Source organism: Juglans regia, chromosome 15 (genome assembly GCF_001411555.2).
Source record: "Juglans regia cultivar Chandler chromosome 15, Walnut 2.0, whole genome shotgun sequence".
Classification (NCBI taxonomy): Eukaryota; Viridiplantae; Streptophyta; class Magnoliopsida; order Fagales; family Juglandaceae; genus Juglans; species Juglans regia.
Genome location: NC_049915.1, coordinates 11,834,066 through 11,861,877, shown reverse-complemented (window position 1 = coordinate 11,861,877; position 27,812 = coordinate 11,834,066). Strand labels below are relative to the sequence as shown.

At 40.3% G+C, this 27,812-nt stretch overlaps 1 protein-coding gene across 2 annotated transcripts; it reads right to left on the bottom strand.

The window, feature by feature from the left end:
* LOC108981612 lies at positions 1-27,812 on the bottom strand. Of its 2 annotated transcripts, none has more exons than XM_035686113.1 (6): positions 27,253-27,812; positions 27,077-27,126; positions 26,638-26,725; positions 10,834-10,950; positions 1,802-1,928; positions 1-423 (listed from the first exon to the last, which is right to left on the bottom strand). In XM_035686113.1, the coding sequence occupies exons 1-5, from the start codon at positions 27,709-27,711 to the stop codon at positions 1,878-1,880; spliced, it is 765 nt and encodes a 254-aa protein (XP_035542006.1). In that variant the 5' UTR covers positions 27,712-27,812; the 3' UTR covers positions 1-423; positions 1,802-1,877. The 2 variants fall into 2 exon arrangements, with proteins under 2 accessions (XP_035542006.1, XP_035542005.1); XM_035686112.1 differs by having other exon boundaries at positions 1-398.

Here is a 27,812-nt window from a genome sequence, read left to right as displayed (position 1 = left end):
TCTATGGAACTCGATAAGCAACATTCCTAACTTTTATTGGGAAGATGTTACATAGCAAGAGAATATTCACAACTTCACCCAGAATGCAAATTCTCATCCTCCAAAATTTTCACAATAACAAATCTAATACATAACAAATTACAATAAATTGTCTTTGCATCAACAACATATTACGATTTGAAGTCAATAGTGAACATCATCTCTGATCATAATGTACATCAAAACACCTCAAACTGAAGCCTACCAGATTACAGAACTAAGCCTTTTACACAAGTTAATCTTATCATCCTCAGATCCTTGCACAGGACTCACAGTATCTCCAACATATTTAATTCGAAGTTGTATCTTTGCTGAGAAAGGCTAGGTAGTGTGTTGGATTGAGACAATTTCAGAACTTCCTGCTTTGCAAAGCATCAATCATTTCTAGCAAATTTAGAGCAATATTACATTAAAAAAAAATCTAGCATGCAACTTTATTGCAAAATTCATAGATTATGAAAACAATTTCATCCTTGCTTTTCAAGGATATCCGGAGTAGCATAAAATAAGTAGTATACATTCCAATACCAACACTATATGCATGTAAATTTGAATTTTTGTATATGACTAATAACTCAATTTTTTTTTTTTTTTGGTTTTTAACACAAACGAAATCAACTCTCAAGGCCATACCATTCATTGTCAAATACTTTCCACAAACCCCTACACATACTTGATGATTAGGACCTAAACATTTTAATGGTTGACAAAGAGTTAGTGTGGGGTTTAATTATGCGATTTTACACGACACTGTGTGTAATGGTCTTTACCCTTAATGATGGGACTCGGATTGGGCTTATTACTTGGCCAAGGAAGCCAAGGTTCCTTAAGTGAACCTACATGGGTGAAAGTTGGAGTGTGGATCCCTTGTGAAGAAGAGACTGAAATCTAACGATAGTGTAAGAGACGTGAAAAAATGACTTTGAGGTAGCCTGTAGGTTAGCTGTTTTATAATCCCAGTGCAACATTTACTTCTGTTGTAATATTATTAACCACACTCTGATTGATGGAGGATTCAGAGGAGTCAGTCAGCTCCCAGGGCTCAGGTGGGTTCTAAGGCATGACACTTTCGTCTCTGTATGATTGGGTTGTGAGGTCCACTTCTTGGGCTTGGGACCACTTCTTGCGCTTAAAGAGGAAGCAAGCCCATCTTTCAAGCCTCCTGGTATGAGACCTGACTGACACTAACATGAACTTCGACTGAAATGGGCATAAAATCCCATGTCATTCCACCCTAATGATTCAACATAGTTACACTGATCCTTGTAAAGCTGATCATGATATTCAGCCATGGTACTCCCCTCTCACCCACCTTATTTCAAGGTGCTCGCAGATATGCATAATATAACAAAAAAAAAAAAAAAAATTATATATTAGGAGCCAATTCTGCTTTAAAACTTAGTCCAGTTAAAAACTTGGTCAATTTTCAAGGTGCCTGCTAAAACATGTTGGCAAAGAAATGCAACCAAACAAAAACAGTGGAAGAACTTTTATGGGGTGTCTTATTCCGTAATTTTTTTTATTGGTAAACAAGATTTTATTGATGATATTGATAGGCATAGCCCAAGTACATGGGACATATACAAGCGCGATACCTACACATGAGTGACTAGTGAAACGGAGCCACAATACACTGCCATATGAAATCTCATAGTGCTTCATAATTGTAAATAGGAATTTATAATTTCCTCTTATGCTCCAGATGCATAGAAACATATTTTGGCAAAACGTTTTAAAACATTATTAAAGCTAAAGTTCTAACCTGGAAAGCAGAACCTTAACTTCCTTGTGTTATTATTTTCATTGATTCAACATTGACTTCAGTCACATTAAAGTTCTCAAGGCATATCAGTAGCAGCAAGTTTCTCCTCAAGCTTAGCAATCCGAGCCTGCAAGAACACCTCACAATATGATATTGATAACAAGAACTCCAGGGAAAAAAGATTAAGACATAGACAATCAATGCACACACTAGTCAAATAAATCTTTGTATTCAGAGGTGATTATATAATCAACAAAATAGAAAGCAAAATGAATGAGCGTACTAATTGCAAGCCTGAAACGTACTGTACTTACACAATATAAACAGCATGACCAACTGTGCACAAATATTAGTTTTTCATAATACATAACAAAGCACATACAGAGTTATTTGATAAGATCAACATTGGATATCCCTTCCAAAACTGCATCAATACCAAATTGCTGGGGTTGTATTGAACCAATGCTAAAATGAGTGAAGATCATATCTATTTTTGAACCCTTAAGCCCCCAATTTTGCCATAAACCGACCAGGAAAAACAAGGCATAAGTAAGTGTTCTAGACTATATTGTTTTCAAAGCCAATTCAACGAGTCTTGCCAATTCAATAGCCCAACATGATGTTACTCCCAAGTGGGCACATCAACTAGTACATGCCAACATAAAGTTTGGGCCTGGGAAGAATCTTTGCCACGCCTTTAATAAACTTAAGAAGAGTGCTGCCAGTTGTCCCCATCAGCTTCACCAGGGTGACTTGCTGGAATTATAGATGGAGCAATCGCTTAAGTTTAATGCTCAAAGGGAATATTGAGGTAGTGTCTACTAATTTTGTCGATTCATGACTAGTCCTGGTCAATAAAGATTGGGCCAACCCTGATTGCTACCCAGTTTGGGTACAGTCAGATTAGGCCCCACATGATTCCCTCAACCCAGCTGGTTTTTCTTCGACTCCATTCCGTTTGGCCTGTTCAACTCCAACTTAGTCTGGTCCAAAGATATTTTTCAGCTGGTTTCAATCAGTTCATGGTTTTCTGTATATTTTGGGCAATCCAAGGTATTTTTCTACCAAATGTCTTCATTCAGCAACATATTCTGCTTCCGCTTTGGTTGGAGATTTGGCTGTCTACAAAATGCTTGTTTCTAGTTGAGTGGCTGGTTTTATTGAACTCGGTTGCTGTTTTTTCTCTTTATGAAGACAAAGTCCTGTACATTGGTTCCTTTTGATTGATCCATAATTCAAATGGCTTCCATTAAACATAATGGAAGTAACCGCATTTAGTCTTTGGAGATATTTCGGCAAGCCAAAGGATAAGGAAATCCATTTAACTGCTATCTGCCTTCCTCTGACCCGCCTTCCTCTGACCCAAAGGTTGTTAATGCTTGGGAGCGGGAAGATGTACAGATTATTATGACTTGGTCATGTCAATATGTTTCCATATTTATTTCCTTATTTATTTCGTTGATTTACTCTTCTGTACACAAGGCCAAGAGATTCGGCCATTCAAACAGAACTCTGACTTATTTTGACATGGTATCAAGAGCCGCTTGACTACTTTTTTTTTTTTTTTGTTCTCTCTTCTCGGTTTGGTGTGTTGGCATCTTCTAGATTATTCTTGGTGACCAAACGTGATCTACATGCTGTTTCGTGTGAAAGCTCTCTTGTTTTTCGGTCTGTTGGTGTTGTTGGCGCCATCTGTTCCAGGTTTGAGTTTTTTGGCAGTCTCTGTTCAGGTCTCGACAACAGCACCTTTCTGGTGGGCCTCTCGACATGTCTGTTCCTGGTTTGCATAGTTTTTCGGCAGTTTCTGTTCACATCTCGGCAGCCGCATCCTTCTGGTGGGCATCTCGGCACTTTGTGCCTTCGTTTTATCGCAGACGCAGCTTGTCCCTTCTGGCCATTTTCTCTGTCTTGGTAATTTCGGCATTTTTTGTCTGCGGTAATTTTTTTGGCCATTTTATTTGTGGTAATTTCAAAAATTCTTTGTGGGTCTCTCGGTTTATCTTTGATTTGTGTCAAGTTTATGGGCACAAACTACTCTACTTAGGCATTTCAATTTGAACTTTTCCTCAAGGAAAAAGATCTTTGGGGTCATATTGATGGCACAGATGTCGCCCAAACATCCACTATTGACAAATCCAAGGATTTCGGAGCTTCTTCTTCACATATTGTTACCAAGTTGCAGGCCTCATCGGTCCGCTCAATCCATGTGGAATTACTTGAAGAAGGTTTATTATCAAGCTAATGATGCTCGTCGCTTTCAGTTAAAATATGCGATTACAATGTTTCAACATGGTAGTCTTTCCATCCAAAACTACTACTCGGCATTTCTGACTCTTTGGCACGAATATACTGATTTGGTTACAGCGGATGTTCCTATTGCCGCTCTTTTGACTATTCACGAGACTAGCCGGCGTGATCAGTTTCTTATGAAACTATGCCCGTAATATGAATATGTTTGCTTCTCTCTATTGAACAGATCTCTTGTTCCTTCTCTTGATAGTTTTTTTGGTGAGTTACTTCGCGAAGAACGACGTCTTAGTACTCAAGCTATTCTGGAGCAATCTCATGGCAGTTTTGGGACGACAACTGTGGCTATGCTGCCCAAGGAAGAGGATCACCTATGAATTCTAAAAACTTGCAATGTTTCTGCTGCAAGGAATATGGGCATATTGCTACCAATTGTCCTAAGAAATATTGTTCTTATTGCAAGAAGAAGGGTTATATTATCAAAGAATGTTGTATCCGCCCCTAGAATCGTCAAGCCCAAGCATTTCAAGCTTCTGTTATTGTCCCTCCCACAGCGACTTCTGTAGCACATGGCTCTTCCTCAGGTGCTTCCTTTGATCCTACACCTCCTGCAGCAAATTACTGCACACCAGAAATGGTGCAACAGGTACTAATTTCCGCATTATCTACAATGGAGTTCCAAGCTAAAAATTCTACTAAACTTTGATACGTAAACTTGGGGGCATCTAATCACACGATGAATACTCCCATCGCTCTATGTCATATTCGGTGCTATGCTGGTCAATTTGCCATTCAGACTGCCAATGGTAGTTCTTTGCCAATAGCTGTTGTCGGAGATGCCTCTTCTAAATTTACTGATGTGTTTCTTGCTCCTCAGCTTTCCACGAGTCTTATTTTTGTTGGTCAATTAGTTGATAACAATTGTGCTTTTAGTTTTTCTGGTGATGGTTGTGTTGTGTAGGACTAGGTAACGGGGGAGCCGATCGTGAAGGGACCTAAAGTGGGGCGCTTGTTTCCATCACCTTCTTCAGTTTCTTCTATTAAGTCTTTTGCTTGTAATAATGTTCCCGATTTGAGTATGGTGTGACATCGTCGTTTAGGCCATCCTAATACTCAGATCTTATCTCATGTATTGCATTCTGGTTTTCTTGGTAATAAAGAACATTATTTATCTCTTGAGTGTGATTCTTGCAAACTTGGTAAAAGCAAAACTCTTCTCTTTCCCTTGTATACTAGTAGAGCTTCTCACTGCTTTGATCTTATCCGTAGTGATGTTTGGGGACCTTCCCCGATTAGTTCACATGAAAAATTTAAATACTACGTGACTTTCATTGATGATTATAGTAGATTTACTTGGGTTTATTTTCTTTGCTCTAAATTTGAGATTTTTAGTACTTTCACCGTGTGTTTAGCGTATGTTGACAATCAATTTTCTGCGACTATTAAGACATTACGCACCAATTTTGGTGGTGAATATTTGTCTACTGAATTTCAGGCATTCTTGACTTCTAAAAGTATTATTCATCAACGTTCATGTCCCGCTACTCCCCAACAGAATAGAGTAGCCGAATGCAAAAATCATCTTCTTGATGTGGTATGTACTCTCTTGTTAGAATTCTCTGTTCCATCCATGTTCTGGGTCGAGGCCCTAAAAATTGCTACTCAATTGATTAATCATTTACCTTCTCAAGTCTTACACATGGAGTCTCCCTACTTCCGCTTGTTTGCTAAACAACCAGTTATGATAATCTCCGTATCTTTGGTTGTGTATGTTTTGTTCATTTACCTCCTCATGAGCGACATAAATTATTTGCTCAATCTGTTAGATGTGCATTCTTGGGATATAATGTGTCAAAAGGGGTTTGTTTGCTATGATCCTACTTTACATCGTACACGCATTTCTGGAAATGTTATTTTCATTGAAAATCAATATTTCTTTCTTGTGTCCTCTGTGCCCTCTTCTTCTACTGTGGTCCTTTCCTCCTTTGAGCAGTAGTTCTCAGATCTTCATCAAGTCAACTCTCGCTTTAAAACAGGTATTGTGTATATGAGACGCTCCTGCCCACAATCTCTTTCGGTGGCTCACTCGATATTTGATCCTCCTATGCTCTAAACCCAGTCAGTTTGTAGCACCTCCAGAGCCTTTGGTACATCGCTATCCTCGAGTGTCTGTACCTTCAGATAGGTATGAGTTTTCTTCTGGCCACTCTATTTCAACTCTTACTGCTACATTGTCCAATTTTGATATTCCCACATGCTACTCACATGTTGTCAAGCATGATTGTTGGCGAGCTATGCTGGAAGAAATTGCCGCTCTAAAGGCCAATCACACTTGGGACATTGCGCCTTGCCCTTCCACCATAGTTTCCCTGGGTTGCAAATGGGTTTACTCAATCAAGGTTCAATCTGATGGAAGTTTGGATCATTATAAAGCTCGACTTGTTGCACTTGGGAATAATCAGGAATATGGTGTCAATTATGAAGAGACATCTGCTCCTAGGGCTAAGATGATCATTGTTCGTACGATTCTAGCTCTTGCTGCTTCCAATGATTGACCACGACATTAGATGGATGTCAAGAATGCTTTTCTTCACGGGGATCTTAAAGAGTGTATTTATATGAAACTACCCCCGGGATTGTTTTCCTCTCCGACCTCACATGTGTAAACTTTGTCGCTCTCTTTATGGTCTCAAACAAGCTCCGAGGGTCTGCTTTGATAAATTCCGCACCATTTTACTACAATTTTCATTCAAGCAGAGCCAGTAAGACACTTCATTGTTTTTTTCAGAAATCAAACATGGGTATTGTTGTTCTTTTGGTTTATGTTGATGATATTGTGATCACTGGTTCCGATTCTGCTTTACTTTTCCAGCTCAAGACTCATCTCTCAGAATCTTTTCAGATGAAAGATCTTGGGTCTCTCACATATTTTCTTGGTCTTGAGGTGCATCGTAGTCCCTTTGGTATTTCACTCAATCAACATAAGTATGCTAATGACTTGGTGGCTACCGCTAGACTACAGAAGGCTACTTCTGTCGATACTCCCATGGAATTAAACGTCAAGCTTCGCAAAGAGGAGGGTGACCTACTTGCTGATCCCAGTTTATATCGAAAATTGGTAGGTAGCCTTGTCTATCTCACCATTACTAGACTGGACATTTCTTTTGCTGTACAGCAAGTCAGCCATTTCTTCAGACGACTCATCATCTTCATTTGGCTACGGTCAGTAGAATCATCCTCTATGTTCAGGGCACTTCTGCCTGTGGCTTATTCTTTCATGTAGGTAATTCTCTTCGTCTTGCTGCTTATAGTGATGCTGATTGGGCTGGTTATGCTGATACACGTCACTCCATTACTAGTTGGTGCGTGTTCTTAGATGATGCGTTGATCTCCTGGAAGAGTAAGAAGCAAAACAGAATTTTTATGTCATCTACAGAATCTGAGTACCAGGCAATGTCTCTTGCTTGTTCCAAAATTATTTGGCTTCAAGGTTTGCTTGCTGAGTTAGACTTCTCTGAGACCGATCCTACACCTTTACACACCGATAATATAAGTGCTATTCAAATCACGGTCAATCCTGTCTATCATGAGCACATAAAGCATATTGAAGTCGATTGTCACTCTATCCATGAAGCCTTTAAAGCTCGTGTTATCACTCTTCCCCATATTTCCACTGAACTACAAATTGCTGATATCTTCACCAAGGCTCTCACTCATCATTGACATTGCTTCCTAAGTAGCAAATTGATGCTTGTTGATCAACCCTCATCAATTTAAGGGGGGTTGTCAATGGACAGCTTTGCTGTCCATATTTGTTTCCTTATTTACTTCCTTGAACTCTTTTGTACAATTAGCGTAATATTTGACAGATTGTATAGCATATACTTATTTCTTTCCATGTATAGAACTCTTGTACAGTTTATATAATAAACTGAGATCACAAAGCCAAGAGATTCGGCCATTCAAACAGAACTCAGACTTATTTTGACAGGTCATAGAGTGGTAAAAAAAAATAGCAGCTGATCTTATTTTGCTCGGACAGTTAAGGAAGTTGGGGGTCATGCTGCTGACTTGTATATGGTGTCAATAATATAACCGGAGTTCATTAGAAATCTCATGAGTGCTTTTCATTCCAAGAAGATAATAAAAGACTTGGAGGGGTCATATGTTTTTAATAGTTTGGACTTCTGAGGAGCTTGATCAGTACCAGCCAACTACTACTGACATCAAGCAGATGGGAAAACAGTGTGAAAACATGCATGTCATCCAATTTATTTCTGCTATTCATTCCAAGCACGAACCTGTCAAGTCACAAATTTTAGGAAGCAATTCCATTCTTATTTAAAGTTTTGCGAGAAAGAACACTTACCCCCTCCCCTCCCCCACAGACGCTGACCCTACCCCAAAAATAAAAGTACCACCAATTTTGCAATTTGACCCTAAAACTATGAAGTTGTCGCCAGGCACCTCAATTCAAAACATGTTTCAATATGCACCCTCATCAATATGGCCATTAAGATGGACAAAAGATAGGTGATACAACACAATCCTAACTTTCGGATCTTAAATGAAGATCAAATTGCAGCTTAATTGTTAGCCAAGTGACAATTTTGTTAGCTTTGAGGTCATATTGAAAAAACAATGTGAATATGACCCATCCGCATTGAGGTCATATTCAAATAAGTCTTCTCTCGAGCTGAAGGACTCCAAGTTCTTAGATCCCAATCACTCTACTGAACAATCTACTCTTGCTGTCACATTTGGATATGGTGATGGTCATGGTAATTAGGTTGGTTGTTGGGGTAGAGGGTTTGGCAGATTCAGGGGGAGGAGCAAGACATTGTTGTCATTCCAAACAGTGCAGTCATTGGGGTATTAATGGTCGTCCAATAGACTTGTGCTGGAATTTACAACTGGATGGTTAACTTAATGTGAAGAATGATATGTTTCATGGTCATACATTTCACTTGTCATTAATCGAACTTGATGTGAAAACTGATTTTCTTCATGGGGATCTTTTCCAAGTATAAATGGAGCAACCTCCTAGATTGCTGCTAAATGTGAATATGGAATGTGTGCATCTTAAAAACCACATCTATGGTCTAAACAGGCACCTATGGCATGGTTTGGACAATCCAGTGAGGCAATACTTTAGTTTGGCATGTCAAGATGTAAAACTGGCCACTTGATCTTCTATATTCTGTGGTGATAAATATTTTTATTGGCAGTATATGTTGACAATATTTCCTTTGTAGTGCAAGTGTGGTTAGCTAATTTCTTGAGAAACCAGGAAAACTGCATTGCTTGCAGAACAACGTATTCTTAGGTACTTTAAAAGGGTCATGAGGACTCATGCTATCATACAAGGGTAATCATTACTTGGGTATTGAAGGTTACAGACACAGACTATGCTGGTTCACCCTCATAGACTTGTGCTAGATATTTCTATACATTTCTAGATATAGTGCAGGACATTGATACCGAGATACATCCCATAGTTCTTGTGAATTTCAGCAGTTAAGGAATTTTCTTCAAACAGCAATCCATACAGCAACAAACCCAAAGTTTCACAAAACAATTAAAACATATAGAATTAGATCGTCATTTTGTTCACAACAAGTTGATTAATAAAGAAACGGTCACAACGTATGTGAAATTAGAAGATCAATTGGCAGATTTGTTCATGTATAGCTGTATTTATTGTTCCAAGTTAGGATAAGATATATGGTCATGTATAAATATATATATATATATATATATGAAAAATTCTACTCATCATCCTCACTCCTCACTCCACACACCACACACACACATATATATATATATATATATATATATATATATTCCTCAACTTGCGGGGAAGTGTTAAGAGTAGTTTTATTTTATCTAGAGCGGTGGTTATCTTTATCTTGCTAGTGGAAAAGATGTTAATCTTTGCATTACATTTCATCTAAAGATATTAAACATGTGGGCTTTGTAAGTTTTAAGCCCACCATTTCATTTCAGCCTTTGTTACCTTACGGGACTCATGAAGACATCTTTTCCTGAAAACTCGAGAGGACATTTTTTTTATAAGTAACTCGAGAGGACAATTACATTAGCAAACTTCAAGACATTCAAATATGGCATGGAGAGCCATGGACAATCAAGTGAAGGAATCCTCAACCACTTTATATATCAGATTCACTTGGACTGATCTAGGAATGGAGCTGTATTATTTTGTAATCCTTAGGTTCCACAGACTTGATGATATTTAATTGCTATGTTGTAAGTAATCATTCGATCTGTTTCAATTGCCATCGGTCGTTTTCGTTGTAATATATATGCAATTATGTTATGAAAACTGGTATACTTTAATCTAAACTTTAACAGAACGTCCTCTTGGTTTTCATTCTAATTAATCAAAACGACCATAAAGTGCAAAATATACCAGACACACCCTGTATCACACAAGGCTGCGATTGCAGGAGGTAAGTCAGGTAATGAATATCTGATTTTATCATGACCATAAGTGGTACTTCACTGATGCAAATCAAAGATATAAAATTGGTTCAAACTAAAAGGCCATCAGCGTGGTGAACATAAAGGTTGGCCAGAACTTGCTAATCGACCATATTCAATATCAAGACTGGTTCGCAAAAGGGGAGAAAGTGATCAATCCTTCTATTTTTTACATCCACTGTTCAACTAAATTTTGGAGGCAAGAAACCAAATATTTTGATAAATTAGAAACAAAATTAAAATGTAATTGCAATCTGTGGGTAATCATAGAGGTAAATAGATACCTTAAATGATTTTGAACGACGAAGTGAAGGATCTATCTGCAAAGACATTAAATATGACTTCTCAGCTGAATCAAATTGGTCCATAGCCAAGAAAGCATCACCTTGGCAGATATAAGCCTGCAAAAGATATATTAGAGATCAGAAATTAATTAAATCTTGATGCCTTGCTCACTGTGCTGCATGAGTAAATGAAAATTATAACTGAATGATTAACCTTTTTACTTAATAAGGCAAAATATGATAAATAGAAATCTATGGATCAAGAAGCATTTGTTGATAAATGTAGAAACAAGTACATTCTTTAACTCACCACATGGCAGAAGCCTTACTGCCGGCTCCCTCAAATTCCCATTTTAGATAAATATGACATACAATAAAATCAGAGCTAGATGACTGATCCAACACATTTCAGAAAGAATCCAATTTAAACGCTTATCACTTAGTTTGCAGAATAGTCATGCACTAATCACGAATCAATACATGCATCTGAAGCCAGCTCACGGATGAGAGAGAAGCAACATGCAAATGTACAGAACACACGCACACACAAACACAGCTCACTTAGGCTATGTTCCAACCATTTTCCCATCCTCCTTGACTGTGGAGGTATTCATGGAGGTCCAAGGTATTTCAAGTTTGAAAATATGTGGTTGAAATAAGAGTGATTCATTGAGAGAGTCCGTTAGTGATGGTCTTCTTACCAATTTCATGGAAACCCAAGCTACATCTTGACATTTAAATTTAAGTCTTTGAAGAAAGGTTTGAAGGCTTGGAATAAGCAGATGTTTTGCAATGTGGCAGACCAAAATAATTCTCTGTTTGAAGAACTCAAGGGATTGGAGGGTGTGGAGGAGGTGGGGGAACTATTTGAAGTGGAGAGAGCTCATAAAATCCGAGTGTCCAAGGAACTTTCTCTGTTGGAGGATATATCTTGGAGACAAAAACCGAGAGCCTTATGGTTGAAGAAGGGGGATAAATGCACCAAATTGCTCCACTTAATTCGCATAGGAGAAACAATGCCACAAAGACATGGTTGGTGGATGGGGTGGCTACTTCAAACCAACCTCTGATCACAGATCACATTGTAAATTACTATGGGAATTTGCTTTCAAAACAATTCTCTTGGAAGTCGAACTTAGATGGACTTATTTTTTATGCTCTTGATTCACAAGAAGTAGGATGGCTTGAGCAAACCTTCAAAGAGATGGAGGTCCAAAAAGCAGTAAAAAGTATGGTGGGTGACAAAGCTCCCGTCTGGATGGCTTCTCTATGACTTTTTTTCAAACTTGTTAGGAAGTGATCAAAGATGACATTATGGGAATCTTTCATGACTTTCATGAAAATGGAAGGTTTGGAAAAAGCCTCAATGCAACTTGTATTGCCCTAATTCCCAAAAAACCCGGTGTGGTAGAGGTACAAGAGTATCGACCCATTAGCTTGGTGAGTGGGATGTACAACACCCTTTCAAAGGTCACTTGGCAAGCAGATTGAGCTTGGTGGTAGATAAACTAATATCAAAGCCTCAAAATACCTTTGTTAGAGGTAGGTAAATTCTTGACTCGGTGCTTATTGCCAATGAATACTTGGATGGTATACTCAAGTTGGGAGAGCCGGGATTTTTTTGCAAACTTGACGTGGAAAAAGCTTAATAACGTGTCAATTGGAGGTTTTTGCTTGCATGCTTAAGCGATGTGGCTTTGATACGAAATGGTGCTCAAGGATCGACAACTGCATCTCAACCTCTTGCTTCTCTATCTTAGTGAATGGCACACCCATGGATTCTTTAAAAGCTTGCAAGGCTTAGTCCCCCCGCCACTATTTGTTTTTGTTATGGAAGCCTTTAGCAAGATGATCGTAGAAGTTGTGAAGGGTAGATTCCTTCTTGAAATCTCATCGAGGGAGGCAAATATCGGTCCACTCAACATATCTCACCTATTATTTGTCGATGACACTATAATATTTTGTCGGGCCAGGCATGATCATATTCGAGCCTTGAGGGCCTTTCTTTGCTTCATAGCCGTTTCGGGGTTGAAGGTGAACTTGGCCAAATCAAAAGTAGTTCTGGTGGGGATGTTCCTAAAGTGGAGAACATGGCTTCCAGCCTACCATTTTGGAATGCAAGATATCTCATTTGCTGATAGAATGAGATATTGCGGCCCATAGAAATGTCATTCTATCGGCAAATGAGATATCATAGAATCAAAGTAAGGTTTAGCATATAAGAAGAAATGTCATAGAATCAAAGTGGCTTGCGGAGAAATGTTCAGTGGAGTCGGGGATGGGGGGGGGGGGGGGGGGGGGAATCAAAGTAAGGTTTAAAGTACCGTAATAATGGTGTTTGAATGAGGTAAGTAGGCTATATGTGGTGGGGCTTTGTAAGCATATAAGAAGAATGTGGGATACATACTTGAGAAATACCCACTTGAGGTGGGTGATGGATCCAAAATCAAATTTTGGCATGAAAAATGGTGTGGTGATAGGGCACTCAAGGAAGCTTATCCAAAATTCTATGGTATAGCAAGAATGTAAGAAGCCTTGCACGCAGGCCTCTTGATTCTATCTAATGGTGATCCTCAATGGAATGTCACATTCTTTAGAATTGCACAATATTGGGAAGTCGACGCATTTTTAGAGTTTTATAACCTAGTGACTCTACTTGCATAAGGGGGTAAGTTGACAGTAAGATTTTCTGGTGTCACTCCAAGAAAGGGAAGTTCACTATCCGCTCCTTCTACCAAGCCATGAACACACATAATACAAATCCATTCCCATGGAGGAGTATTTGGAAAACAAAGGAACCTCTAAAGGTACTCTTCTCTGTATGGACAACTTCCTTGGGAAAGATCCTCACACTTGACAATTTAAGAAAACGCAGACTCATTATTATGAATTGGTGTTATATGTCCAAAAAGAGTGGGGAGTTCGTTGATCATTCATTGCGAGATTTCCACGACCTTATGGAATGATTTCTTCACTTGGGTGGGGCTAGTTTGGATGATACCAAGATGGATGATCGATCTCCTAGCTTCTTGGAGAGGTCTTTAGGGTAACTCTCAGATTGCTGCAAGATGGAAGATCCCAATATGCCTATGGTGGTGCATTTGGAGGGAGAGGAACGAAAGAAGATTCAAAGATCGAAAGTGAACAATGGATGAGCTTAGATTTTTTTTCAATACATTATTCCAATGGTCAATTGTAATTGATTTTAATTGAATGACCTTCCATGAATTTCTTGTATCACTAAACTAGCATGCACATGCGATGCTCTTGTATGTGTCCCATATACCTGGACTTTTGCCTATTCTTATGATCAATAAAATTTTGTTTACCGATAAAAAAATTGAAGCATCGAGTAAAATGATATTTTCTATAGTGCATGGTGATTTGTTATCATGTTTTTTTGTGGGACGAAAAAATGTATTTGATTTGATTATTTCACTCCTTTTGTTTGCAAATGATACGTTAATCTTTTCTAATGCAAATCCCAATCACCTTTTATCATTGCAATGTTTGCTTTCATATTTTGAAGCAGTGCCCAGTTTGAAGATCAACTTGGCTAAATATGAGTCGCTTCTTGCTGGCTCAAATAGAAAATGTTATCCTTGGGTAATAGATTTCTTCTTTGCCTATGACAGGTTTGGGTCTTCCTTTGGGACTAAGGAAAAATCTGTCTAGTATGGAATTATTGAGAAGATGGGCTGTTGTTTGGTCAGATGGAAGTAGATGTATTTGTCTAAAGGTGGAAGGGCCACTTTGATCCAAAGCACGTTGTCAAATTTTCCTGCTTATTTCATGTCCCCTTCTACTGGGTGTTGTTAATAGATTGGAGAAGTTAGAAAGGGATTTCTAGTGAAGGGGTGTGAATGAAGAGTATTGATTTCATTTGGTAAAATGGCATGTGGTGTGTTTTTCAGTTTTTGAGGGAAGTTTGGGGATCTGAAACCTTCTTTTGTTTAATCGTGCTTTATTGGGGAAGTAAGTGATCAATATGCTTCTAAGAGAGAGTTTTGGAAGAATGGTGGTGATTCCATGGGTGGTGTTCTCTTGAAGTTAATACTTCATATGGTGTTAGTCTTTGGGAAAACATACGGTAGGGTTGGAAGAGTTTTCCCGCTATATTAGATTTGAGGTGTTTTGGGGGGGGGGGGGGGGGTTTATCCAGGTAGTGATAAGGCACTTCAGGTAGTTTATCCAGAAGTGTTTTTTTTTATTTTATTTTATTATTATTGGTAGGTTCTGGAACTTTTTCTTATTACTCGTTGTAAGAAAGCTTCACTAGTGAACCATTACCATATGTCTGTAGGGATTTTATAGTAGGATGTTGAATTTATTCAAGAGGTTCATGATTGGAAGGTGAGATTATTACTTCCTTTTCTGATGTTCCTTGCTCCATGGATTTGATAAAGGGCAGTGAGGACAGGCTCTGTTGTGTTCCCTTAGAGTGATGGGAGTTTCAAGTCAGATCATTCTATCAAGTATTTTCTTATCAGGGTGGTACTCTTTTTCCCTTGGAAACAAATTTGGAGAGTTTTGTGAAAAGTGGTTCTTTATTTGGACAACGGCTTTCTTGAAGATTCTTACGAAAATCTGAAAAATAGGAAAATGACAGCACCAAGGTGTGTGCTGTATCTGCAAAAGGAGTGGGGAATTGATTGTTCACTTATTGCTTGACCGTGAGATAGTTAGTGCTCTATGGAACACTATTTTTGGCTTGTTTCGGCCTTATAGAGTGGTAGATTTATTGGAATATTGGAAAGAAAAGTTTGCTAGCCCTCAGAAGGAGACTCCATGGAAGTTGATCTGTCATGCATAATGTGATGCTTAATGAGAGCAAGGAATGATCGAAACATGGAATTGTGAGAAGTCAGTGGCAGAAGTCAAGGATCTTTTCATCAAAACCCTATACCAATGTCTGGCTGCTCAATTTTGTTTTTCAGTTTTTACTTTTGCGGTTTTTCTACTAATTTTCTTAGTTACTGATTATGTGTCTATCATGCATGTGCCCATGTACATGGATAACAACCTTTGATTACTGGTAAAGTCTTGACTTCTTTATAAAAAGAGAGAGAGAAATAAAAAGAAAAAAAGAATGGATAGGCTCATCCTGTTACACTATTCAGCTTACATAAGAACATATCCGCTTTAGCATTTGATTAAGATTTTTATGATTTATGTACAAACGATAATCAAAAGGCTTTGCCTCATTGTCATTAAACAAGCATAACCTTTTCTCAATGACGCTTTGGACCAGCTATTAAAAGCATATGGAATTAAGCCCAACATAGATAGTCTTAGAAGACCTTCAGAAGTTCAGGGTTTTGTAAACTGACTCTCACCTAACCAATTTCCTTATTTGTACATGCCCACATCCATTATATAAATGGTCCTCTGTAGCGTGTACACAGATTGTGCAATAAACTATACATTTTCTTTATGGTTTTACTATATTTTCTCTTGACAGATGGATCTTTTTTTTTTATAAGAGATAAACTTTATTGATGTGAATGAAATAGGCATGTACCAAGTACACAGGAAGTATACAATATAACACCTAAATACATTCTAAGAGCGATGAACTAAGGATAAGAATTCATGAATATCATCCCCATTTAATACAATAGCTGAAAACCAAAGCAATAAAGTATGTAGAAAAAAATTCTTCAGCTCCACCATTGTTCGTTCCTTGTCTTCAAAATAGTGCGCATTCCTTTCCGTCCAAATACACCATATGATACACAATGGAATCATTCTCCAAACTGCTGCCACTTGATGACTGCCCTGCAATTTTCTTCAACAACCTATCAACTCCACCACCCTCATAGGCGTTACCCAAGCCACACCAACCCTTCGAAAAATCTTATCCCACAACCCTCTCGCTACATCACAATGTAATAAAAGATGATCTACCGATTCTCCATTCTTTTTGCACATGTAACACCAATCCAACACAACACATCCTCTCTTCCTCAAGTTGTCCGTGGTCAAGATCTTCCTAAGGGCGGCATTCCAAACAAAAAAAGCAACTCTAGAGGGCACTCGAGACCTCCAAATGTTCCTCCAAGGGAATGAGGTGTGATCCTGTGTAATCAAGATTTTATAATACGCATTTACTATGCATTTCTTGTGATCCTGAAACCTCCATTTCAAGCTATCATGTTGTGCCATAGTAGTCCCTAAGGAGTGTAGCAAGCTGAAAAGTTTGAAACCATAGATAATTCCCAATCATGAATATCCCTAATAAACAGAATATTCCACTAATGCAAACCATGAGTAGATAACCGCACATCCGCCACTGAAGCCTCCTTATTAACTGCAATACAATATAAAGCCGGAAACACCCTTTCCAATGCATGATCTCCACACCACACGTCCCGCCAAAAACTGATTCGGTTGCCCTCACCTGCGACAAAACGAATATGATTTACAAAACTTGTCCACCCCTTCCTTATAAACTTCCATAGCCCCACTCCATGCCCTCCTCTCACTTCTTTGGAACACCAACCACCCCAAGCAACACCATATCTAGCATCTATAGTTTCCTTCCACAAAGATCCCCCTTTCAAATGATATCTCCAAAGCCATTTCCCCAATAACGCCTTATTAAAAGTTCTCAAATTACAAACACCCAACCCCCCATTCACAACTGAGGCACATACTGTCTTCCAATTAATCAAATGAAATTTCTTCTCCTCCCCTATGCCTCCCCATAAAAAAGCCTTAAAGAGTTTCTCAATCCTATCACCACCCCTATAGGCATAGGAAAGAGAGATAAAAAATAAGTGGAAAGGTTAGTGAAGGTGCTCTTGATAAGGGTGGGACGACCTCATTTCGATAAATACACATTTTTCCATCCAGCCAACATTTTCTCTATCTTCTCTACCACCCCATCCCATATTGCTTTACTCTTGAAAGTTGCACCTAACGGAAGGCCCAAATATTTTATTGGGAAAGAGGACACACTGCAATCCAGAAGACTTGCTAGACTGCATATATTAGGAACCACACCCACCGGAACCATCTCAGACTTGCCAAGGTTCACCTTAAGCACTGACACTGCTTCAAAACAAAGTAATAATGCATGTAAAGTTTGGATCTGACTCCTTTCCGCTTCACAAAAAAACAGAGTGTCATCTGCGAAAAGGAGATGTGAAATGATACAAGGGCTACCAGAGCCATTTCCCACCTAAAAACCAGATAAAAAACCCCCACCAACAATATCCTGCACCATCCTACTCAACGCCTCCATAACTATGACAAAGAGAAGAGGAGATAACGGATCACTCTGTCGCAAACCCCTCGAGCTATAAAAAAAACCAGCAGGAGTGTCATTAACTAGTACTGAAAAAAGGGTCGTTGAAATACAATGACGCATCCAAGAAATCCACCTATCTCCAAAACCACCCCTCTTAAGCAAATACAAAATGAATTCCCAGTTCACATGATCATAAGCCTTCTCCATGTCTAGCTTGCAAAGAATACCTGGACTTCCCTCCTGCAATCTAGCATCTAGACTCTCATTTGCAATGAGCACCGAATCAAGTATATGTCTCCCTCGAATAAAAGCATTCTGAGGCTTGGAGATAATATTTTCCAACACTGGACTAAGCCGATTAGCAAGAACCTTTGAAATAATCTTATAGACACTGCTAACCAAACTTATTGGACGAAAATCCTTAATACTCGAAGCCCCATGTTTCTTGGGAATGAGTGCAATAAAAGTCGCGTTAAGTGATTTTTCAAACTTTTGAAAAGCGTGAAATTCACTGAACACCTGCAAGACATCATCTTTCACCACATTCCAACAAGTTTGGAAGAAACCCATTGAGAAACCATCAGGACCCGGCGCTTTGTCTTTAGCATACCAGAGATGACCTAGAAAATCTCATCTTTAACAAAAGGTCTCTCCAAGACACTCACAAGTTGCAGATCAATTGCCTCAAACGGTAATTCATCAAGCTTCGGCCTCCAAGTTACCGATTCGGTAAGAAGAGTCTCATAATAATGTGCAATATGACTTTCAAGTTCAGCGGGAGAGGATAGCACCTAGGTAGTAGCGACTCGATCGCATTATTACGTTGATGAGAATTAGCCATTTTGTGAAAGAACTTCGTACACCTATCACCCTCTTTCAACCATAGGGCTATGGATTTTTGGCGCCATGATGTCTCTTCTGACAACAAAACCCTTTCCAACTCTGCCACAACCGTGGCTTTTCTCAATAACTCCTCCTCAGAGGCCCCTCCCAATAATTTCTTACCCTCTAACTCTTGCAATTCCTCCAACAAAGTGGACTTTTGATTGTCAGTGTGATAAAAAACTTCCAAGTTCCACTTCTTCAAATTTTGTTTTAGAGCCTTCAGCTTGCCTGCAAGAATGAAACTCGGAGTGCCACTAAACTGGTACGATGCCCACCAAGTACTCACCATCTCTACAAACCCGTTCACTTTAAGCCACATATTCTCAAACTTGAAATACCGGCGACCCCCGTGAATGCCCCCACAATCTAAGAGAATGGGAAAATGGTCTGAATTGACTCGAGCTAACCTTTTCTGACTTACTTCTGGATAGTGGGCTTCCCATAACGGCGAGACAAGGAATCTGTCCAATTTCGACCAAGCACAGCCGTTAGACCATGTGTACTCACCACCCACCAAGGGAAGGTCCATATCAAAGATAAACTCAGAGAATTCCGCCATGGCCAGAGTGTGCCGATGAAGCCCCGATCGTTCGCTAGAAAAACGAGTAATGTTAAAATCACCCCCCATACACCACGGCACATCCCATAAAGAGTATATTCCCGCCAACTCCTCCCACAACCGTTGCCTATCTCTATCCATGTTGGGACCATAGGACCCTGCAAAAGCCCAATCCCACCCATCACTCACATTTTTGAATAACACCGAAACCGAAAACTCAACAACACACTCCTCAATCGCCTCAATTACTCTTTTATCTCACATTAATAACACTCCACCTGATGCTCCCTGAGAGGCTAAATAGGACCAACCCACATACGAACATCCCTAAATACTACGCACAAATCTTCTATCAATAAAACCCAACTTTGGTTCTTGCAAACATATCACATCACCCTTCCACAACCTCAACAAAGCTTTGATACAGAGACGTTTATTACTATCATTGAGACCCCGTACATTCCATGAAACAATCTTAGGCTTCATTAAAACTTAACTTTCCCCTCCCTTCGATCTAACCCTTCCGCTACTCCCATCCTTAACATCATAATTGATGGAGCATGTTAAACGTTTGAGTTCCCTGTCTTGTTTAGTAGCTGATTTCAAACGACTAGCTTCAATAACCACAAGAAGGGCCATAAATTGTTCCTCATAACCTCCAAAAGAGACCCCAAAGATATTTTGTAACTCCTCTACCTTTTTAAAAATCCAATTCAACGAACAACTCCCATAATCAGAACTGGGAGGGAGTGTACACAGAGGAGTAAGAGCCCCCTCCTCACCAACACTGATATCGGGAATCAAAATCAGTTCCGAAACACCCAAATTATTTGTTTCACCACTTGAAACCATATTATTAAGAGGAATGCCATCCCCAGAAAATATCCCACCAAGAATACTCAACTCCATTGGTGAGGAACCACACGGAAAATCAGATTGCACCTGCATAGCCTCACCCCGATATGAAATCCCACTTTCCAACGAAATAGACTGCACTTGCATAGCCTCAAATCCTTTGACCACCATGCACGGTTCAGAATGCCCATTCTCCACCAACATCCCTAGTGACGAGGACACGGAAGCAGTTCTCAAACTCTCTTGCACTATCGGCTCCACCAAAATCTCCCCCTCCTCTAAATCGTCCCATTGGAGCATCTTTACTGGCTCACCAGGGTGGTCAATTGAGGTCGTCGGCAATTTCTGTGCCGGTAGGGTTGCCGGTAATGTGCTTATCGGCGCCACAGGAGCATGCCGCAATCCCTGGTCCGATAGCTCAGACCCGAAAGCCTTCCCTGACCCATTTGTTGCCACTGCCCTCCAGGCAGGCCTTCTTAGGGCCTGAGGCTTGACCCGTACCATGGCCCAACACATGACCCATAGAACAAGGCCCACTCTTACGGCCCACAATATCCTTCAGCTTAGCCTTGCCCTTAACGCAGCGTTTTAAGAAACTGATTTCGTCTAACACGATGCCCACTTTCTCCTCCAAGCAACCTAACATCCTCAAGACACTTTCCTCATTTAACCCCAACAGTCTGCTGTCTTCTCCACCATACCTTTGCACATCCTCAGAACTGATTGCGCCTGGCACCACGTCTCTCACAGCATGAGGCGGTACCTTCTTTAGCACCTCACTGTACGACCTTGCTCCTCCTGCCCACGACGATGGAGCACCTCCCTCTTATCTGTTCTTCTTTGCAAAAACTGCCTGGGATGTGTTTGAAACAGAGGATGAACAAATCTCCATTAAAGTATCTCCAAAATTCCTCCACCCCTCCCCCTTTCTCCCTTCCGGAATCACAAGCAAACCTCTCCTCTTATCGTGACCAAATTCTGAGAGGGAGATGAAACTGCCATTGAGATTACATCCCTTCCTCACTATTAACACAGTGTCTCCTTTTCTAAGAGTTTGCAAAAAATCGTGAGAACCCAGTGTTACTGCACATTCCTTCACCATAGAACCCAGCCAACCCAGAGTTTCCATATCCACTGAAATATATTTCACCACACAACGATTACTTTCTATAATCCTCCACCACCTTACGTTCTCCTTTCTGAACTCAAAAAGCTTCTAGTCAATGAACACCTCATTACACAACCCCATCTAAACCAACCCACAAACTATACAACCCTAATGTTTCAGTGATACGCTAATCCCCTCAAAAAGGAAAAGCCATTAACGAATCACTACCGACAGTAAGGAAAGAACCACAACAAAAACTGAAATCTAATTCCGTGATGTGGCTAACGGATTTTTGCTTCGTTAGCCTTGAGACCAGGAGGGGGAGGCCGTGTGGCTAGGATCAGAGAAGACAGAAGGAAACGGGATTCTAACATATGGAACTTAGACCAGGAAATGCTATGATACAGCATTGGAATGCCACTCACACATACCCAACCAATTTGCAAATTTCCACCGAAACAATTTTCTACCACAACCTCATACGATGACATATTCAGAAGGTTTGTCCCAAAAACACTGTTTTATGTAATCTTTAACAGACATTAGCCCATCCCTTTACAAGGAAAAATGACTCCTTGTTATATTATTTTAGATTTGGAGCTTTAGAGATGCAAGCAAACATAAGTACATGATTTCAAATTGTCTTAACTTCACGTCATTGACTACCTTATAGGAAGTAAATGAGTTCTACAAATGGAAGTTAGAGCACTGTTTCGGGCTGAAGTATGGATAAGGTGCAGGAAATACAGCGCTGTGTGGGGATTGAGTGTGAAGGTTTTGAAGAACAATTTATCGCTTTGTTAACGGCCATTGAAATTGGAAATATTTAGATCAAGAAATCCGGCGCAAAAAAACAGCAGGAGTTCAAGAGATTAACTTGGTCTATCAATTATGAAGGCAGCTCAAGTCGAGAGATATCAAAAGGGAGGGGGTTGACTTTGTCTCCATGAAGCCTAAGATTATATCATGAAATGTCCGAGAGCTTAACGAGATAAATAAGTGCCTGCGGATAAAGAATTTGCTCCGAAAGTGGAAGGCAGATATTGTGTGCTTGCAGGAAACCAAGATGGAAAATATTTCAAGAAGTAATGTTAGAAGCATGTGGAGCTGTCCATAAGTTGACTGGGTTTTCCTGGCTTTGATTGGAGCATCAGGTGGAGTACTAGTTATGTGGGTGGTGAAAAAATAGAGCATATTGGGGAGTACACAGTGGCTTGCTCATTTCAAAATGTGGAGAATAATTTTAGATGAGCATTTACTGGAATATATGGCCCAGCATTGGACAGCAATAGAACCCTTCTATGGGAAGAGTTGGCTGGGTTATACAGCTGGTGGGGCCTACTATGGTGTATAGGTGGAGATTTTAATGTTGTCAAATTTCCATCTAAAAGGTCGGGAGATAGCAGGTTGCAGCCAGCAATGTCGAATTTCTCAGACTGTATTTTTGATCTGGGAGTGGTGGATCTTCCTCTTATGGGTGGTGCATTCACGTGGTCCAATAATCAGTCGTGGTCAAGTTTAGACAGATTTTTAATTTCCTCCGAGTGGGAAATTCATTACCCAGAGGAATGTCAAAAAAGATTGCCTCGCCTATGTTTTGATCAATTTCCCTATTTTGTTGGATTGTGGGGGAATTCAAGGAGGAAGGAATTACTTTAAATTTGAGAATATGTGGTTAAAGACGGAAGGCTTTGTGAAATAGGTTACACAATGGTGGTCCTCTTACCAGATCCAAGGTACCCCTAGTTTCATTCTTGCAAGAAAATTGAAAGCTTTGAAAAAGGATTTAAAGCTTTGGAATGCGTAGTCATTTGGTAATATAGGCAACCACAAGAAGTCACTACTGGAGGAGCTTGATGAGCTAGAAAGGGCACTAGAGGGACGAGCCATTTCATTGGAGGAACTTGCTCGGACGACAGAATTAGTCTCAGATCTAGAGAGGGTCACCCTATTGGAGGAGATTTCTTGGCGGCAGAAATCACCGGCTTTGTGGCTGAAAGAGGGTGATCGTAGCATGAAGTTCTTTTATAGAGTGGCAAACTCCCATAGGTGAACTAATGCCATTGAGATGCTAAATATTGATGGAGCTGTTTGTTCGGAGATCTTGGCGATCTGGGACCATGTGGCTGGTTATTTTGAGCAGTTACTTACTGAACTTGAGGACTGGAGGCCGAAGATCGATGGGCTAGCTTTTGAGCCCATTGAATAGCAAAATGTCGCCTGGTTGGAGAGGCCGTTTGAGGAGGCCGAGGTTCATGAAGTGATAAGAAAGATGGTAAAAGATAAAGCACCAGAGCTTGATGGATTTTCTATGGGTTTCTTCCAAACCTGCTGGGAAGTGGTGAAGTAGGACTTAATGAAGGTATTTCATGAATTCTTCTTGGTGGGAAAATTTGAGAAAAGCCTCAATGCCACTTTTATTACACTTATTCCCAAGAAGATTGGGGCATTGAAGGTTAAGGATTGTAGGCTCATTAGCCTTGTGAATGGAGTGTATAAGATCATTTCCAAGATACTCGCAAATCGACTAGGAGGAGTGTTGGGTCAGATAATTACGAAACCTCAAAATGCATTTGTACGTGGAAGACAGATCCTGGATTCAGTTCTCATCGCCAACGAATGCCTTGATAGTAGAATAAAAGCAGGTAAGCTGGGTCTCTTGTGCAAGTTAGATATGGAGAAGGCTTACGATCATGCCAACTAAGATTTTTCGTTGCATTTGCTGGGGAGATGTGGTTTTGGGGAGAGATGGTGCATATGAATTAGATAGTGCATATTGACGGCGCGATTCTCAGTTTTGGTGAATGGCTGCCCAGTTGGCTTTTTTAACAGTTTCTGAGGCTTAAGGCAAGGGGATCCCTTGTCCCCACTTCTTTTTGTCATAGTCATGGAGGCACTTAGCAGAATGATCTCAGCGATGGTTAACAGTGGGTTTTTGGCTGGTTTTTTGGTCGGTGACACACATCGAGGTACTATCCACATTTCTCATTTGTTATCTGCAGATGATACACTTGTTTTTTGCGAGGTAGATCTAAACCAAATTCAGGCACTAAGGGCACTCCTACTTTTCTTTGAGACGGTCTCTAGGTTGAAAGTTAATTTATCCAAGTCAGAACTGGTTCAAGTTGGCAACGTTCGTAATATCCAGTTATTGGCCAACACCCACGGTTGTAAGATCTATTCTTTCCCTATGAATTACCTTCGGCTTCCTCTGGGGGCCAACTCCAGGGCTAAATCTATTTGAGATACAATAATTGAGAAGATTGAACGAAAATTGGTAGGTTGGAAGAGATTGTATTTGTCGAAACGTGGTAGGATTACTCTAATTAAAAGCACTATTTCCAATCTACCTACCTATTGTTCCCAATTCCTGCAAGTGTGGCGGCACGTATTGAGAAACTGCATCGTAGCTTCCATTGGAGTGGACTTGGCGATGAATTTAAATTTCATTTGGTCAAGTGGGAAACGATATGCTCCCCAATCTCTTTTGGTGGTTTGGGAGTTAGAAACCTGAGGGTGTTCAACAGGGCTTTACTTGGGAAATGGCTCTGACCTATAATATAGAAATCAAAGCTTTATGGAAGTTGGTGATTAATTATAGATATGGAGGACTTATAAAAAAAATTATAGATATGGAGGATTGGGGGGGGAGATGGTGCTCTAAGAAGGTAAGCGAGTTTTATGGTGTGAGTTTATGGAAGCACATTAGGTGAGGGTGGGGAGTCTTTGCTCGTCATGCTAGAATCGCGATGGGAGATGGCTCAAGAACTAAATTTTGGCATGACATATGGTGTGGACATAGAGCTCTCAGGGACTTATTTCTTGCAGTGTTCATACTTGCACGTGAAAAAGATCTTCAGTGGCAGAGCTCATGGAGAGGGTTGGGGATTTATTGCAGTGGAATGTGAACTTCACCAGGGTGGCCCAAGATTGGGAAGTCATCAATTTTGAGAATTTTTTTCAGCTTTGGTACTCTATGAGACTGCGCACTCAAAGAGCTAATAGTTTGTGGTGGACACCTACCAGGAAAGGTACATTTTCAGTTCGTTCTTTCTATAAGGCTTTGACACAACCACAGAATAATGACTTTCCATGGAGAAGAATTTGGAGAAACAAGGCCCCCCCCAGGGCGGCATTTTTTGACTGGACAACGTCTCTGGGGAAAATTCTGAAAACGGATAACTTATGGAAATGGGGGGTGATAGTGGTGGAATGGTGTTGTATGTGTAAACAAAGTGGGGAGACTGTGGACCATCTTATACTCCATTGCGAGATCGCTAGAGCATTATGGTTCAATGTATTCAGAAGGGTAGAACTAGCCTAGGTTATGCCTGCTACAGTGGTCGAGCTTTTGGCATGTTGGGCAAATCTCAGCAGCATCCCACAAATTTCAGTCGTGTGGAAGGTGCTTCCTATATGTTTTCTATGGTGCATTTGGAGGAACACAATGACAAGACCTTTGAAGACAAGGAGCATTCATTGGAGGAGATTAGATTATTATTTGTTAGAACTTTTTTTCTTTGAGCCAAAGCTGTAGATTTCAATAGCCTTGCTTTTTATGATTTTCTTGTTTCTATTTCTTTCTCTTAAATAGGTGTTATCTCTTGTGTATATAACCCCTGTGTACTTGGGCTATACCTATTCGTATTAATATAATTTAACCGTGTACTTATTAAAAAAACAACAAATGGAAGTCAGGACTTCTAATTACTCCATACTTGATAGAATAAGCATTTAGACATGTATGTAATTCAATTTGCGGAGATGCTCAAAAGGCAATTTAGTTGTAATGCAACCAATAAACTATGAGTGCGACATTATTCTTTGTCATGCAGATTCCATGGTTATTGTGTAATGATCGAACACTAATGGTATTAAGCTCATTGCAATTCGCTAAAATCTTTTAAGACCCTTGAATCATTGGACTAATGTCATAGCTAGCCTCAATTGTAGTTCATTTTATATTTCCTTCTTCCAGGTTTTAAATTGTAACGGTTTCTGTACTGAGGGTTCTGGGAGTCTAATGGTATATAAAAAGTTGTTTGGTGTTGAAACCAAAACCATAAATCTCACATAGCCAGATTCAAGAGCAACAGAAGTAGGGCCCATTTATTTGGTGACTACAATAGTTGGCATTTTGCTCACCTCGGGGTACCGTGGAGCAAGTGTCAAAGCTTCTCTGGCATCTTCAAGAGCCCCAGAATAATTTCCCAATGCCAACCGTGCAATAGACCTGGATGTTGGAGAGGAAAAGAATTTCATAAACAATTCGTTTGTATCACGATAGGCACACGTTGATAGCAGAACAGGCACTATGTAGAAGGCAATAGTTGTTAGATAGCATAGCGGACCATTTACAAGGACTGGGACATGCAGTTGAAAACATAATACTTCTTTTTCATGCACACCTTCAACTTCCACCGGGAGACAAGACAGAATACACGCCACTCACGTATATGAAGACACAATTGTGGTGGGGTAACTACTGGAGAGCTAACTACAGTAGACATCCATGATTCCACCAAACAAAACAACAACTCAAACGACTAACCACCCGTAGCGGATAAGATATAGTTGAACGAACCTGTCTTTATATAATACATGGATGCCACCAAACGGTTTTAATTGTATAGCCTGCATCAATATGAACAAGAAGAATGTAAATTCGCCAATCGTGCTAAAAAATGCATTCAGCAACAAGACCATTCCACCGGAAAAATCGCAACTCTCGATTCTACGTGTCGAAGGGAATGACTGTACCTGCGAGAGCAGTTGCTCTGCCAGGGACAAATTTCCCATATCTGACTCGTTCTCTGCTCTCTTCCTCAGCGCAAGCGCTTCCAAGCCAGTCTTGGCATCACCGTCGTCCGAATCAAGACCGAAAGATAATAATCCCACCAATACCTGGGCCGCTCGGGACGGCGTCCCACAGTGGCCGACTAGAATGACCCTGCCGCCGTCTTCCGGGATGGCGGCGAGGTTGGGGCCGGCGCCACAGCGGCCGAGGCAGCCGCAGGAATTGACGGAGACGTTGGGAGGAGCCAGAGCGGAGAGAGTTTGTAAGGTCTGCAAGGATCCTTGCCTGCGACATGTCCGGTTCGTGCAAACCCGGATTTCTTGGATTTCCGCCTTGATACGATGCCGTATCGGTTGAATCTCGGAAGAAGCGGAGGGGAGGGAAGGTCGGGCGTTGCGAAGCAGACTCAGGCCACCCTCCATATGTGTCTCTCGCCCTGGAGGTACAGGTCTGCAGTATTCCAGTCGCGAAGATCCACCACGTCCACGCACAGTACGATAGAGTTTTTGTTTTTTTTTTCTTA

Bases quoted from the DNA above. Each gene is read 5' to 3' on its own strand.
- LOC108981612 (XM_035686113.1), bottom strand. From the start codon at position 27,711: ATGGAGGGTGGCCTGAGTCTGCTTCGCAACGCCCGACCTTCCCTCCCC. The intron at 26,726-27,076 runs GTTCGTTCAACT...TCCAACATCCAG, and splicing joins CATGTATTATATAAAGACAG to GTCTATTGCACGGTTGGCAT. The intron at 1,929-10,833 runs GTATCTATTTAC...GTGTTCTTGCAG, and splicing joins GTCGTTCAAAATCATTTAAG to GCTCGGATTGCTAAGCTTGA.